Consider the following 15308-nt stretch of genomic DNA (forward strand, 5'->3'; position numbering starts at 1 on the left):
AAAAATGAAGTTGTCCACAATACTTATGCAAAGCTTTGACTATTATGGCTTCCTTCTCTCTCTCTCTCTCTCTCTCTCTCTGTTTGTCAGATTTGGTCTTTTGGATAGCATATAGTTAGATGAAAACCAACTGAAAACCTGCTCATGATGAAATCATACCTTCTTCTCAACTGAGAGAAAAGCAAATCCTTTACTTTGCAACTGACAAAAATGTATACAACTTTTAAACAATGTTACATTAAATGCAATTCACACACAGTTCATATAGTTTTAAGATTCAGTCCTATACATAGTTGATACATACTTGATTTCACTAAATTAACTGGGGTAACTTCAGATTAGGCATTGAATCAGTTGTGCAGCACTTCAGATTAGAAGGTAAAAAGGTGCTTTGGAGCACACAGAGATGCATATATTAAAGAATTAAGTGAAATTCTTTAAAGCAGCTACATCTTTTCTAGCATTGTGAAGCTGCTATGCAATTCCAGAAAAATATGTATTTGGTTTACTGAGTTGCTTATAAGTGCTGAAGGCACTCTCCTGCACATTCTGAAGCAGCTTCTGCATTCTCATCTGAAATGCTGTACAGCTCTAATGTACAGGATTGCACTGTTAATATTTATTTTGTAGAAGAAAGAAAGTAGCCAGACAAATTTTGCTTGCAGAATTTCCATGTATTAAAACATATAATGGCCTCGGGAACATAGAAATGTAAAAGTCCAATTCTAACAGCATTAGAGGCATGCAGGTGAACACTTCCTTCTCCTGCTGTTTCCTCCTCCGTAGCTAGTCTCTCCCATATAATTTTCAACCAACCAAAATCACCTCTATTACTGAAATTCATTGAGGAAAAATGAACTCACAGGGAGAAGCAGTGGAGGAAAGTAGTAAGTATAGCTCTGTGCCCCTCAAATATTCATCCTCTTTGCTGTCAAAACAGGATGCCATTAACTATTTTGTACAATATGGTGGATTATGGGTGGCTCACTATATATTGTTGGATGGCAGTCACTATCCTTCATTATTGCCTATATTGTCAAGGGCTGACAGGAGCTGAAGTTCAAGAGGACCAGTCGTGAAAGCATATTTTGCCAACCCTGCTGGACATGAATGGTGCTGTTCTGAATGCAGACACAAAGATCTACTGCTATTTAGCATTTCTTTTAAAATAAATGAGATTTTAGAAAAAGGACCTAAACTAAATCAAACATTCTTTATTTGTGGATCTTAATTGTTTTAAAAGATTCAGGAATTACTATCTTGGGATTACCTCTCCAGATTGATCTTCCTATATCTAAAACAACATTTTCATTATAAGATAGTGTCTAAGCTTCGGGCAGCTCATACATTGAAAATGAACATGCAGAAAGTATGAAAGAATTGATGGATGAAAGAATCTTTCCAATTAATATAATATCTTTGGATATCAGAAGTTCAGTTTTTCTTTCAACCTTGACAAATAAAATGGCCAAGGATGCCAGCCAAATGGTCTTTGTTGCGATAAAATAGTTAAAGTGAGCTTAAAATCTGCCTTATCAAATCATGACAGCCTGTCGTGCATAAACAAGCATAAAACCTCCTGAAACAAATTACTGAGATCACCTGGTAAGCCCCAATTTATCCAAATACTCATTAACACTCCTAATTAAAAAAAAAAAAAAAACTTTGCTCTTCTTGTAGCCCATAAAAGCAGCCATTACTCTCTGAACTGATAAGAAGCAGATCCTGATGTAAATATCAGCTGGCTGTGCACATAACAAGGTCCAGAGAGACAGACACAGAAGTTGCCTCTTTTAATCCAACACTGAATTATGTTAGAAGATGTTTTCTGTTCTTTCAGAGCCATACAGCTGCCAGAACAACTGCAAAGCTTGCAAGTCTTAGTAGCTGTTCAGCCTTTCCCAAGGCACCCCAACACTATTGGAGACACTGAAACTATGGCAACTGAATAAGAAAACAGCTTCCATGATTAATAGATGAAGAGGCCAAGGACAGTGTCAAGACAAACCATAATTTAAGAATGACAGAGGAATTATCATAGATTCATGTCAACCTGGCATTAAGCAGATGATTTTGATAATAAAAAGGCATATGCATATATATATATATATATATATATATATATATATATATATATATGCCTTTTTATTGATACATATCTATATCTATATCTATATGAATAAATGATCAAATTACACCAAATTATGTACTTCCTTATTTCTATCTTCCTTAGAAGATGCCTCCCATGCAAATGGCTAGAAAGGCATAATCAAGACTCAAGTATTATTGGCAGTGAAGAGATGTGCAGTTTTGTGACATGTGACACTTGGAGGGGAAAATTGAGTTTTCTGGTATTAAGGCATAACCTTTCATTATTTTATTAAAAAGTCAAAAACAATAATTTCCTTACAGTAGCTGCAAAAATAATGCTTATTTTAATTGCTGGAAAGTTTTTGAGTTATCGCCACAGAGCAATCATGGAATATGTATAGAACAAATCCTTTTTTTAAAGGACATAATCAATATGATTATCATAATTTCACCCTACAAAAAATTCTACCCTTATGTCCTTGGCCCAAACTGGCTGAATCCCTGCAATAATTTTTTTTTTTTTCTGTTTCCTCTGAAGTATTTGGTTTTTCGCTGAAGGCAGCTAAAACCAGAATCTATAGGGTAATGGGTTGCACACAGATACAGACATAAACTTTTTAAAAGCATGCTGGATGAACCCTTAGACTGACATACATACAGAAATAAAAACACCACACATTTCATCATGGTATGACAGATTCCGTGTCACATAAGTTTTGCTTTGTAGCTATAGAACAGAATTGGGAAGGCCAATATATTCATTGTGAATTCCAAGTCTGTGCATTGAAACCCTGTATATAGAAATAGCTACTATTAAAAATACTTTTAAAAGGAAAGGTCAATATTGAATTCAGTGAGTTACCATATGTCTTCTCTCTTGAGATGCAGCAACTGTCAGCTCTGTTTATAGCTGGCTTATCATTTTCCATTTCTTTTTCAGTCTGCACAGTTACAGCTTTGGATTTTGTTTTAAATAGTCCACGGGGGGAGGTGGGAGCAGAGAAATTACATTATTCAATACATCAAACAAATACATAGGGTGGGGGTGGTAACATTCCATATGCAATTGTTTGAAGATTTCAGGAAAATGAAATTGTTGTGCCATTTCCCAGCAAACTAATAATAGGATGAATCTGTCCAGCAGGGCTCAAAAGTGCCTAAGACACTTCTGATTAAACTTTAACTTGAATTAAATTTAAAATATGAAAACAGACTACTTGGAAATTTCATTTCTGGTTATTTTTTCCATGTATTTGCTAATACATAAATGAATGCGTGTTTATATGTTTATCTATATACATATTATGTTGCCTCTAATTCCTGCTCTGGTTCTTAATTCAACATTAGCAGTTTCTATGCTCCAGGCCAAGATTTCTAGACAGTATATACATACAAGCATTTATTATCCTCTGATAGTCTGAATATCTCAAATGTTTTATTTTCAGTTTTCCACATCAAGTTTCAAAAGCCTAGGACAACATCAGATGGCCTGACACTGATCTGTGTCGGAGCTGAAACTGTCTCTGTTAAGAGTTCCCCAAATGCTTTTTCATTAAGCATGAACACTAGATCATGTGATATCATCTGATATGCAGCCCTTAGTAAAAAATTAGGCCTGTGCTTTAATTTAGTGGTAGATTGTAGTTGTTATATTTACAATGCTAGCTCAAAAGTGGGATTTAAATAATGATCAACAAAAAATATTCTGCAATATGTTATATATAATTCAGTAAAGACATCTTGGTCTCTAAGGGGCTAACAGTATTAACATACTACTAAAACTCTACTAATAACTACACTAAACTGATTCAATAACCCAATGGAAAATTACAGAAATCTGGATTAAATGGATTTTAAAAAGACAGTAAATTTTTAAAATTGAGGATTCCACAAACCTGCCTTTGTTTTTCAGTACTGGGATATTAGACATGCAGTTTTAGGAACCCGTCAGAAAAACGGAGATGTTAATTCATTGTTTGAGGCCAAATTCCTGATCATGTAATTAAGTACTGCTGACCTATCTTTCAGTACAATCTGTCAGAGTTCTTGGATTTAAGCCAATTAAGCATCAGTGAAATTGACTGTATAATTCAGCTTAAATCCAGTTATTTTAGCTTACTTTATGATCAACCAATTGACTAAATTTAGTTATATAAACAGTATTACTGGCATCAAATAATCAAACCTTGACATATTTGTTCAAAGCCAATTCCTAATTAAGAGAAACCAAGCATGTATCATGTCAAATGTTCAGACTGACAAAGCAATGCATTGATGGCTTTTTGTCTACACTGTTGACACAAAGATGCACTAAAATAATGTAGCTGGTGAGGACATACTAACAAACAACAGGAATGACATACTGTTGAAGTTAATGTCAAAAAAGTCAATAATGCCTACAGAGGTTAATGGCTAAACCAGTGGTCAGCAACTACACAACATCAGACTTTGGAACCACAATCAAGCAGAAAGTTCATCATATATTAATGAATAAATGATTGTTCTAAAACCTCATCAAATTCATTTAAACTTGGAGCTGATAACCCAATGGCAAATTACTTAGGGAAATGACTCAAAACTGTAAAACTGTTTACTTTGCAAGGTGTCATATAGATTACGAGACATTCAGATAATTAGCAAGGATTTGTTGAGTTTAGGCTTCATGGGTTGATGTGAAAAATTAGCTAAAGACTAGTCAAGTAAGTTTGAACAGAAGATGTTGTAACTCTAAGAACAGAGAAACAGGATTACAGGTTAGAATCCAGAAGGCTCCAGGATCTAGTTTTACAAATCTGATTCCTGTTGTTAATAATCATGTTGCAACCATGGGTTGAAAGAGCAGCTGCCGACCCACAGGCAGCTGTATCTTTGTCGGGAGAGTTGATCACAGCATATCTCTTACCTATCTTTGCTTTGAAATGTAATTAGTTAATTACTGAAAGCATTTCATGACCCACCAATTAAAGACATTGCAGAAGAGACTAGCTTCTAACTTGTTCTGCTGCAATGGAGAAAATGTTGGGAAAGATGCAAATGAGGAGCCTGGGCATAAAGACAGATTAACAAAGGAGGAGGTGACCAATGTCCTATCCTTTCTATTCTGTCAGTTTTGGGTTTTTTTCCTCAGAGAATGACTTACATGTTAAACATACTCTAGGAAATAGTCTTTGCCTTGACATATGCTGGGTAGCGCCATGAAATGGTTTGCAGTCACAGTGAGTACAATGTTCCACATGCTGCAAAGACTATCAATATTTTAAATTACATAAATTCTTGGGACCATAGCTTCTATAAAGTAACCAGATAACAAGTTGTAAAATTGTAGTCCATAACACAGAAAAATGCTCTGTAGCTTTACTAAGATAATTTTATTGCTTTCACACTAAACACTAAGGCATAATTTGTTAAATAAGCCATGGTAGCTTGGTTCACTCATACCACAAGTCGTAATAGATGACTTTGCACATCACGCTAAACTGAAAATAAAATATATTATGGCTTACTGTAATGTGCGAACCAGGGCTTCTATCCATTCCTGACTGGTTCAGATTGCATAGGGCAGCATAATTTAGTATTAGATCAAGGTCAGAGAATCCAGAGTCATCATCACTGTGTTTCCTCCAGGACATGATTCTCTCATGGCCATGTCACTGTTCTAAGCCAGGGTTCAAGTGAGAGATGCTGGGAAAACCAGAGGTTTCCCACTTCTATTCTAAACCTTCAGTTTTGTGAATTTTGTTTTATTTCATCCAGATGATCCCATTGATTTCAATGCAGCCAGTCTCCTGAACAATCCCATCTGTTTTAGCCTTTGAAAGATCAAACCCGTCACTTATTATCTGTCTTGTAGATAAGAAGCAAATGGATTACTTTTGTTTCTAATGCATCTACTATTGTTTCTGTCCATATTTAATTTGTCTCAAGAATTTTGAATGTTATAATAATTCATCTGAAATTCCAATATTAAACTGAAGTTGCCCTTTAACTTTTCAGAAAAGTACTTGTTTACGCAGTTTACATGTGGCACAAGAGTATATTGCTGTCAGTAGGCAGGATGTAATATATGTGTTAGGCGAGCTCAGATCAATCTCTTTTATGTCCTCTATTGTGGAAAACCATGTGACTGCCTTCCTGTTGCATTTATGTAAGGTTCTTCCTACTCTTGCTGAAGTAACAGCTTTCCCCCTTCCCTTCCCAAACAAGGAAACAAATAACTTTACAACTGCCCACTTCCTTTTAATGAACAGTTTTCCTTTGAATTTATCACAGGTCATTAATTTGCTCTCTTTTTAAAAAAAATCAATGAAGGCAGCTCCTTGCCTTTAACCCCTGCTGCCTCTTTTTTCCAGAATTCAACAGGCATAACTTCAATTGCTCCAATTATATATCCTGTGTGGAACATACCATCTATTTCTGTTATCATTAAAGCAGCTGGGGATTTTTGGTAGACCTGTTCTTTATTCCTTTAGTGCCAGTAATTTCCCATTCAGGAACAGTGGATTAGAACATGAAGTACATCTCTTTAATCATTAGGGGGAAAAAAATAAACATTTTTTTCATGGTGGAAAGCATGAGCAGCATATGCGGATGTTAGGTTCTTTTTACACATGGTTCAGATCTTCTTTGATTTGTTGCATAAAACAATGGAGCTAACTATCTTCTATTATATTTCCTTCCCCACCCTTCATGTTTCAGTTTTGCTGGCAGGATGTTCTCTCCTCAAGAGCCTATGTATATTAAACTATTATGGAAGTCAAGAGATTTTCATAAAAAGAAAGCATTAAGGAATAATGGTCTGTATGTTGCTTTCTTAATCCTTATTCAAAAGACCCTGGATTTTGATTTTAAGCTTTCCTAGTAGCAACCAATGTTCCAATCAAAAATAAATTATACCTTGTAGAGATATACCCTGGTAAAAATGTTCACTTGAAAAGCATTTCTCATGCATACATATACAAGTGCATGCGTGTATGTATGCACATACTGTTTCATGCACAGTTTAGTACATTTGGTTAATTCTTTTAAAATATTGTAAAGGTTTATAGATCCACACTTCCCTGGCTCTTTGCCAGATTGTGGTAAGTAGCAGGATTCTTTTCTACTGAAAGCTATAAACATATATTTAACATCACTGGCCCAGTGCAAAGACCACAGTGCTTTCACAAGGACAAATAATAACATAAAAGGGTAACAGTTGGAGAGAGGATGTTGCCATTTTTATTTAATTTTAGGTCAATAATTAATCTTAGTTCTGAAATATTTGGCTTAGTTGTTTCTATTTAACAGAAATTACTTAGTACTTGCGGTTACCTTCAAGGTATGTTTATAATTACCTAAAGTCCATTTTGCTCTTACAATGTTGTGGATAACCAAATATTGGTCCTTGCTCACAATATTTAAATCAGTGGTTAAGTTGGCATAGGTCCAGATTTTTTCAAATATAAGTGTACACTAATTTCCTCCAGCCAAAAAGGTGGACTGATTTATAAAACCATGACTACAAGTGAAAAACACCACCACCAAACCAACAACTTAATTCCTTAAGTCCCACAGATTTTCACTTCTTTTTCAATAAAATTTTTTCAAAACAATATTCTGGGCAAAACAATGATCTCTGCAAACATATTTCCTATGTAAGAAACCAAACTTTTCAGCAAAACTTTCTGGAACCTGACAATACCCATAAGCACTTCTTAGATCTGAAATCAGGACCCATTCATTATTTGGATTACATCTGCACAGTAACTGTTCTGCTTTGAATATCCCAAGGAAGGCAGTGATCCAGCAGCAGTTCTCAATCCCACCCCACTCACCCCCCAAGTACACTCCCCTGCAATGCCCAAGTTCCACTCCACTTCTCCAACAGACCAGCAGGCAGGGAAAACAACTCATGGGAGACTGAAACCTCCCACTTTCACTCATGCAAATTCACCACCAGGGCATTTAATACACAAAACTCTCAATTAAAAGCTGTTCATGCTGATATAACATGCAGCACACAAACACGATCTTCCCAACAGCACCATCTTCTGCCATCAGCCTCAATTTCCTCTCCAACTGTCTAAAGACAGTTGTTGGTATGATGGACAGATTTCTTTGACAGAATCTAGGTAGCACTGGGAAAAAGTGAGGGCAGTTGGAATCGCATCTTTCCCAGTGCATTGGTAACTTGCTTCTTTTAACCCTTTCTTTCTTTAGACTTTTGAACCAGCCCAATTCCTTAGGGTATTAGAGAAGAAAAAATTACACACACCCCAATCCCTTAGTGTATGCTGTTCTCTTGTGGGACCCAAGGGAAAGGGAACTGATGGGGTTCAGAACTGCCTGGAAAGCTTCTTCTGTTGTTGTTCTGTTTTGGGCTTCTTGTTCACTGGTCTCCAAAATGGGGTTTGACGGATTATTCCAGGGGTCAAGGAAAGTCACTCTGCATATGCTTAAAGACACACCCTTTATTATTATTCCGAATGATGTCCTGCAGTTGAGAAAAGGTTCTTCCTTGTACCTCTGATAAACCTCTATTTTTGTTAACCAATCTTAAAGTAGCTAAATGCAAGGTGTATTTATACATATGCATACATACATGCACAGAGAGAGAGAGAGAGAGAGACCCCTCCCTCTCTCCCTTTGCCTTTGGAACAGCCTGCACTACCTACTAAATATTCACACAAACTAAACAAGGAATTTCCTTTCCCACTTTGTGATTGTTTCCTTCCCCAACCCCTTTACCTGAGCACGGAATACTCTCTTCTCTGCTCCTCGTTTCCATTCTTTGTCCAATGGAAGGAGTTCCCCATCACCTTCAACCACACCTCCTTCCACTGTTCTCCTCTCCCTCCTCCTACGTTACCCTTCCCACCATTCGGAGGGATCCTGGGGCCGCTGAGCCGCCCAGATAACTCCTCTGCCTCCAAGCCCGGCTTTGCGAAGCCCTCAGCTATGGGACTTTGGGGGTGGCGGTGGTATGGAGATGCGAAGGAAACATGCGCCCCGCCCCACATGTACACTTTCCAAGGAAGCGAATAAGCCAACATGTGGCCCAATTGCCCAATTAATTCTCCCTTCAGCGGAGTTTGCAGAGCGTGTGCGTATGTGCGCGCGGCAACAGTAGCTTAGTCGCGCGACCCCCTTTTGCTCCAGCGACAGGAGCCGAAGGAAGGGCGGGCGGTAGCAAGAGCCTAGCACGCGCGAGAGCTGACGGGCTCTGAGCGACCAGTCACTCCCTTCCCAGACACATCCACTAATACCCCACCTCGATTCCCTTTTCCTCGGCTTAGCCCATTAGTTCTCCCGAGACTGACAGCACCTCGCACGCACACACCCCGCTCCCCTAGGTAGAGGGTAGAGTAGCTCCGAGCTTGCGCCAACCCCAGTCTCCTGCCTTGCAAACAAAGCCAGAGGCGGGCGGCGGCAGCGCCAATCGACACCAGCACCCCAGAGACCAGGGTGGGCACTAAGCAGAGCGTCAAAGGAGGCGGAGAGGCGTTGGCTGAGAGAGGAAGAGGGGGCGACTGAGCCCCAAGTTCCCCGCCTTCACGAAAAGCAAGCCAACCTGCCCCACAGCCGCCTTCTTCTGCCACATTGTCTCGGAAACAAAGACTCCACGCCCAGCTAAGCCCCCCAAGGAAGCCTCGTGTCAAGGGATGGGCAGCGCCGGCCAGGAACGCGACGGCTGCGCTCCCCACCGGGAGCGCATTATGCGCGCCTGCCGCTGCTTCCGCGGAGCAACCGCCCCCTCCGCAGCGCCCGGGCGGACAGCGGGGCAAAGTGGCCCAAGCTGCAAAAATAGAAGGACTTCGGCAGCGGGGAAGGGAGAACGATCCCGGAGGAGCACTTCCTCGGCGCTCGCGGCACATGCAAAGAAGAGCGTGGCAGCCGTTCTCTTCCCCCACCCCACCGGCAAAAATAATTCTAAAAAGGGAGCAGCGCACGCAGGACCGGTGGGAAAGTGGCGTCGACATAAAGCCGCCGCAAGCCTCGCCTTCCTGGGAACGCCGCCGCCGCCACTTGCTCCTCATTCTGCTGCAGCCTTGCAGGACTTCGCAAAGCTCCTCGCCTCGCCGCGCAACCTTTCCCGACTCCCGAACAATGCCCCGCGCGGATCCAGGCGCGCAGACAAACGGTGCGGAAGAGTTCACATACCTCGTCGGTGTACGTATTTGGAGGCTTAAGAAGGCAAGACTAGCTGATGGAGCGTCCCATTTAGTAATCCAGTTAAGGGGATCGCTCAGCGAAACTCGATCCACTCTCGCCTTTGCAATCCTTTGTCATTATTACGTGGGGGATTCTTGGGGAAACGGAGAGGGGGAGAGAGGCTTAGTACGCGGACTAGTTTGGGGAACGCAAACGCGGTGTGTTCATCTCTACTGAAGGGGGGGAGGGGGGAAGGGTAGGCGTGGGGAGAAGATACAGGCTCTTCGATTACTCCTCGTCCAAATGCCACTCTGATTTCCACTCCAGTAAGTCCCCTTCCGACCGAACGGGGAAGTCCTTTCGTTGTCTTATTCTGCCCTTCCCCAAAAGTGTTCCTGGCTGGCGAGATTGGTTTGTGAAAACTCCTCCAAGGGAAGCAGCCTCGCTCGTGCGCCGGCAGGAAAGCGCGCTTTTCCCAAGCTCTCCTGGTCATTGAAATGTGTTTGGGGATGACTTCGGAGCAGCGCCTCTCTCTCCCCCTCTCTTTCGATCTCCCCTGCCCTGCCTCTTCTCACGCCAGACTCCGTCCCAACACTTTCTGTCACTGGAAAGCAGCTTGGCTGGAGGTGGAGTCAAATCCCGGGATGGATTCCGTGGAAACGGACCGGCCCAGTAATTATTTCCACCTACACCCACTTCTGCGCATGAATGAGTGTATGCCGATTGGGCGACAGAGAGGGTTAGTTGTGATGTGTGGGTGGGAGGTATGTGTGAGGTGTGGGCACTGTCAGATCTCTTTCAGAATTAGTTCACCACCACCGCTGCCGCACACACACAAACACAGTCAAAAGGGTAATAAATTGGTACCTTTCTATCCCACGCTCTTGGGATAAGTTTCTGTTTAACTGAAAAAAAATCTGGGCTTTTAAAGAAAGGAATAATGCTTAAATTAAAAAAAAAAGAGTTTGAATAAAAAAACATGGAAACGTTTCCAAAAAAGCATACTGTACCGAAGCTTGAGGAAATCATCCAAAAGAACAAGAAAGCGGAGAGGCACGTGTAAAAGCAATGACGATCACATCGTAATTATTTAAGTCAAACAGTAAACTAAAGCCTTTGCAATATTATACATATACATATACATATATATATATCGGATCCCACGCACGCACGCACGCACATGAACTGGTATTTCCTTGACTGCCGTGAATAACTTACCAATAAGGGCGTGCAAGACCTCACGACATAAAGATCTCCTCTGGAATAATAGTGTGGCTGACCATTTCGCCTTCACCCCGATCAAAAGCTTCTGAGCTTAGAAGCATCCCCGGGACATCCGTGCGTGTGTGCGCGCGCGCACTGTTGAAATACGTACAAGAGAAATAAAATGCACAGCCATTGTTCTTAAAAACATCTATTGACAAGGCAGCAGCACTGCCTGTCCTAAATAATCTTAGAAAACTGGTCCATAGCCGTTAAAAATTAACTTTCCTTTCTTCCTTTATCTGACCGTGCCGTAGTTACTCAACTTTTTCTTGCCTGTATCAAACTTCTAGAGGCTCAGCGCGATATTGTGTCACCAAAGGAGAAAGAAACGGAGCCTAACTCATTGTGCCTGCGAAGCAGTTTGCCGATGGAAAGGCCGTCAAAAGAGGCGCGCGCCCTTCTGAAGAAATACAACGTGGGAGCCCTGCGTCTGTCCAGCGAAGGATCAGCGGACGACAGAACCCCAGCTAAAGTTGCTGAAGAAACTCGAAATACAGTGAGGAAGTCCAGCAGCTTTCTGCCGCAATCTGTTCCCGTCCCGTCAGGCTCACTCAGGCTATCAGAGATCATCAGCACGTAGCGTACTCCTCTATTTTCATCCTACGTAACCACGGTGGTTCTACCGCGGAGGGAGAGAAATAGTAATGTTTGCCTCTTGCAATTCGCCGCCTTTGCCAGAAGGGGACGCTGCGCCAGTGATGCTTCAATCAATTCGACAAAAGTTTGGCGCCTACGATGGTCCAACTCTTGACTGAAGCCTTAGTGCGACTGGGAAAACATGCTGCTCGGCTCCCAGGACGTCTTTTTCTAAGGAGCAGGATGGGCTCATCACGTAACTAGGAGCCGACGTGCCGGAGCAAGACCGTCCTTGGCTAAATGCTTGGTCTCAGCCGACCCTCCTGGCGATGCCGATCAGCGCGGGACAGGCATTGCCCTCGCAGGCAAATACCAGCTTTTGACGACATGCCAGCCCCACTGGCTATACGCAGACGATTGCGTGCATGGAGAATGCTAATCTAACGCGTCCCGAAAAGGCTATCGCGTTGCAATCTTTTCGTGGGAATCTCTGGCATATCTGTCTGAACCTTCCCATTAAGACGCCTTCCTCCCCACTCCACTCTACGTCCCTCCCCACCTTATACCCAAATCGTAGCCTAACAGCTACTGGCTGGGTTAATCCGTCCTTGCCTCGGAGCCAATCAGCCCAGCGAACAGCAGGAGCAGCAGCGGCGGTAATAAATTAATCCTTCAGCATCCCAACCCCCTCCCGCCAGGGAGACCGACTGGTTGCCGCTTATCTGAAGCTGCTCCTTCGAAAATTCGTGTCAGCGGCGCCCCTCGCGGCCAAGGAGGCTCAACGCAAGAGGAAAGAGACTACCTTGCCCTGTTTTCCATTCTTGTTTTTCCCGTTTCCTTCCAGCGTGCCCCTCACTCCGCGGCTGATTTACATGTTAATTGTGTCTGAGAAAACTTCTTTAATTGCCAGAATTAAGCAGAGCAAACGGATTGCTTCACGAGCGGAGCCAAATTAATTCCGGGTTTAGCTCCTTCCCTTAGAGAAACAAACAATTAAGCTGTCTTGTTTGCTCTCTATGGCTACATTTGCATGTCAGACACATTGACTTTTTCAGTTAGATGGGTCTCTTCTTCTTTGTCCCTTCTTCTTGTTGTAATTTGAATCTCACCTTCCTGTCATTGTTCACAGAGGCATCCGGGTGAACTGAGGAGCCTGCCAAGTTTAAACATACAGACCCATCAGTAGATTCCAACAACCACTTTTTAAATTCAAGTTCTAGATTAAAAATAAAACAATAGAAAGACTTTCATGTGTAGCAGCATGCAGTTATGTAACCAAACTCTAATCTTGTGTTAAGCATGAGTTCCAAGACATATGAAGAAGACAATTCAGTGCTTGGTCATTTTCTTTATTTCTTTTGCTCACCCCACCCAATACATCCAACCTTTCTGGCTGGTTGATAGGCATCCGAGTGCCACCACCTTCCTGCAGAAAACCCTGAGGATGCCAAAATGACATCCACACAATGACATCATCATGCCAATGCTGACTTTACATACTTACGCCTGGCATCTGATGCAAGTACATGAGTCAGGTCGTATAGGGGATGATGTCATCATGTACGTGTGATCATTCCCCACCCCCACCCCCACCCCCCATGGATGCCCATGACCACCATTCCTTTATCTCTGGCCTTAACGATCTTTGTCTTTTCTAAGGTTAAGCATGTTGTCTGACTTTGGATCATCCCCACCACATTGAGCGAGAACTAACTGAAATTTGAAACCAAGAAGTAATCATGATTCAAACAAAGAAACATGCTTAACCTTAGAAAAGTTTTTTTGGTGTTGCTTCTCCTTTGTTGGGTCAAATGTGCATTCATATTAACCAGTTAGAGTAGTTCATAATGCTATAAAAACAAACAAAAAAAGTCTACCTTTCACAATTTTATCTTCAGTGCAATCTTGTGAGACAGGTTAGGCAAAGGGAGAGTGCCTGGAGTAAGATCTGGCAAGTGTCAGGGCTGCATGCAGATTTGAAAATTGTGTATTCATTACTTTATATACAGAATTTATTTTTATTATCTCACTTGACTGGGATTCTAGATGATGTATCATATCCATATTAATAAAGCAATAGAATAGTAATATAATATATATATTCTAATATTGAGTAATAAAATAATTCTGGTGCTCAGGACTCCAGGCTGATCAATCCCAAAGCCAAATTTTTCAAAGCTCCAAGATGATTATGAGAGTGGGAACCACTCTTGCCTGGAGAGGGGGGGGGGGGATCTACTCTGAAGGAGGGGAGCCCTTGCAGAGAACATCTGCCATCAGTTCTCTCCAGTTGTCCCTGATACCTACACTAGACTGGCTTCATATTAAGGGGTTCATCTGATTGCTTTACTTGTTTATCAGATTTGTATACCCTCTAATTCTTAACAGACCCCTAGCAGTTTACAGCATGGCCAAATAATAATACATAGAAGGCACAATACACAAAACATTTTTTTGTTCCAAAAATCAGTGCTAATGTAAATAAATCAGTAAATAATTCTATTCAATTAAAACAGAGCAAACCAATAATAACCAATGGCAGCTCAATTTGTAGGAAGCTGCATGAGACAGTTGCTTGGAGGACCCTTCCACACACAAAAGCAGCACTGGTTCCATGTCTGAGCCACCCTTTGGTTTCCCATGACGCTGCAGGGTTTTTGGCAGGCTTGACATGCTGAGCCAATTAACTTTAATCAGTTCAGCTACTGCTCCACAAAAAAAATAAAAAATAAAAAATCAGAGAAGACAGATTTGCTGCATTTCCTCTGAAGCTGAGCTGCAGGGAGGTAGTTCCTCTTTGGCAGAAGCCCACATTCCTTCCTGACTCCTGAGGTTTCTTCTCAGATCCTGCCACAAGGGCACTCTGACATCTTTTTGCCTTCCCTCTGCTGCTTTCTAGCAACTCGCAGGGGTGGATTTGCCGCATCTCTGCGCTGGGCTACTTTTTAATTTTTCTCCAGGGTGAAACAACAAACACAGGGAGGGAAGAACAAGGAAAGGGACAGGATGCCAACTCTCAGCCCCACACAGCTGGGCAAGATCAGGGAAGCAAGAACTACGCCCAATTTAGAGAAGTATCTTTAAGGCTGGCATAGTGTGGATACTGAATCTTCGAAACTGTAAGAGGAATTTCCAACCTTCATTTACAGTGAATTTAATTTAGAGTCTAGCTAATCACCATTTTTAGCCATCATCTATCAGCCAGCTAGAGAGAATATCAGTCAGCTTAGGGGAGTATGAAGAAG

The 15308-nt window shown here is 41.6% G+C and overlaps 2 protein-coding genes across 6 annotated transcripts in view; one reads left to right on the top strand and one right to left on the bottom strand.

Moving 5' to 3' along the window:
- Positions 1-11787, bottom strand: part of SEMA6A (semaphorin 6A) — a 169905-nt gene extending 158118 nt beyond the window's left edge. For 4 of the 5 annotated variants that reach the window (XM_025165726.2, XM_025165727.2, XM_007426702.3 and 1 more), the window contains exon 1: positions 10231-10816. The gene's annotated coding sequence lies outside the window, so the exon portion shown is untranslated. Of the gene's footprint in view, positions 1-10230; positions 10817-11439 lie in introns of those variants that run through there. The other variant, XM_088129845.1, reaches the window with a different exon arrangement.
- On the top strand, positions 9618-12067 carry LOC148213790 (uncharacterized). The gene is made up of 2 exons (XM_088129846.1): positions 9618-10210; positions 11778-12067. Exons 1-2 carry the CDS (start codon positions 9943-9945, stop codon positions 12065-12067), a joined length of 558 nt encoding a protein of 185 aa, XP_087985972.1. The 5' UTR covers positions 9618-9942.
- The last annotated feature ends 3241 nt before the right edge of the window (positions 12068-15308 follow it).

The sequence above is a fragment of the Python bivittatus genome, unplaced genomic scaffold, assembly GCF_059951505.1.
Source record: "Python bivittatus isolate LINGU-HERP-01145 unplaced genomic scaffold, Pbiv_v1 ctg000850_np1212, whole genome shotgun sequence".
In the NCBI taxonomy this organism is placed as follows: domain Eukaryota; kingdom Metazoa; phylum Chordata; class Lepidosauria; order Squamata; family Pythonidae; genus Python; species Python bivittatus.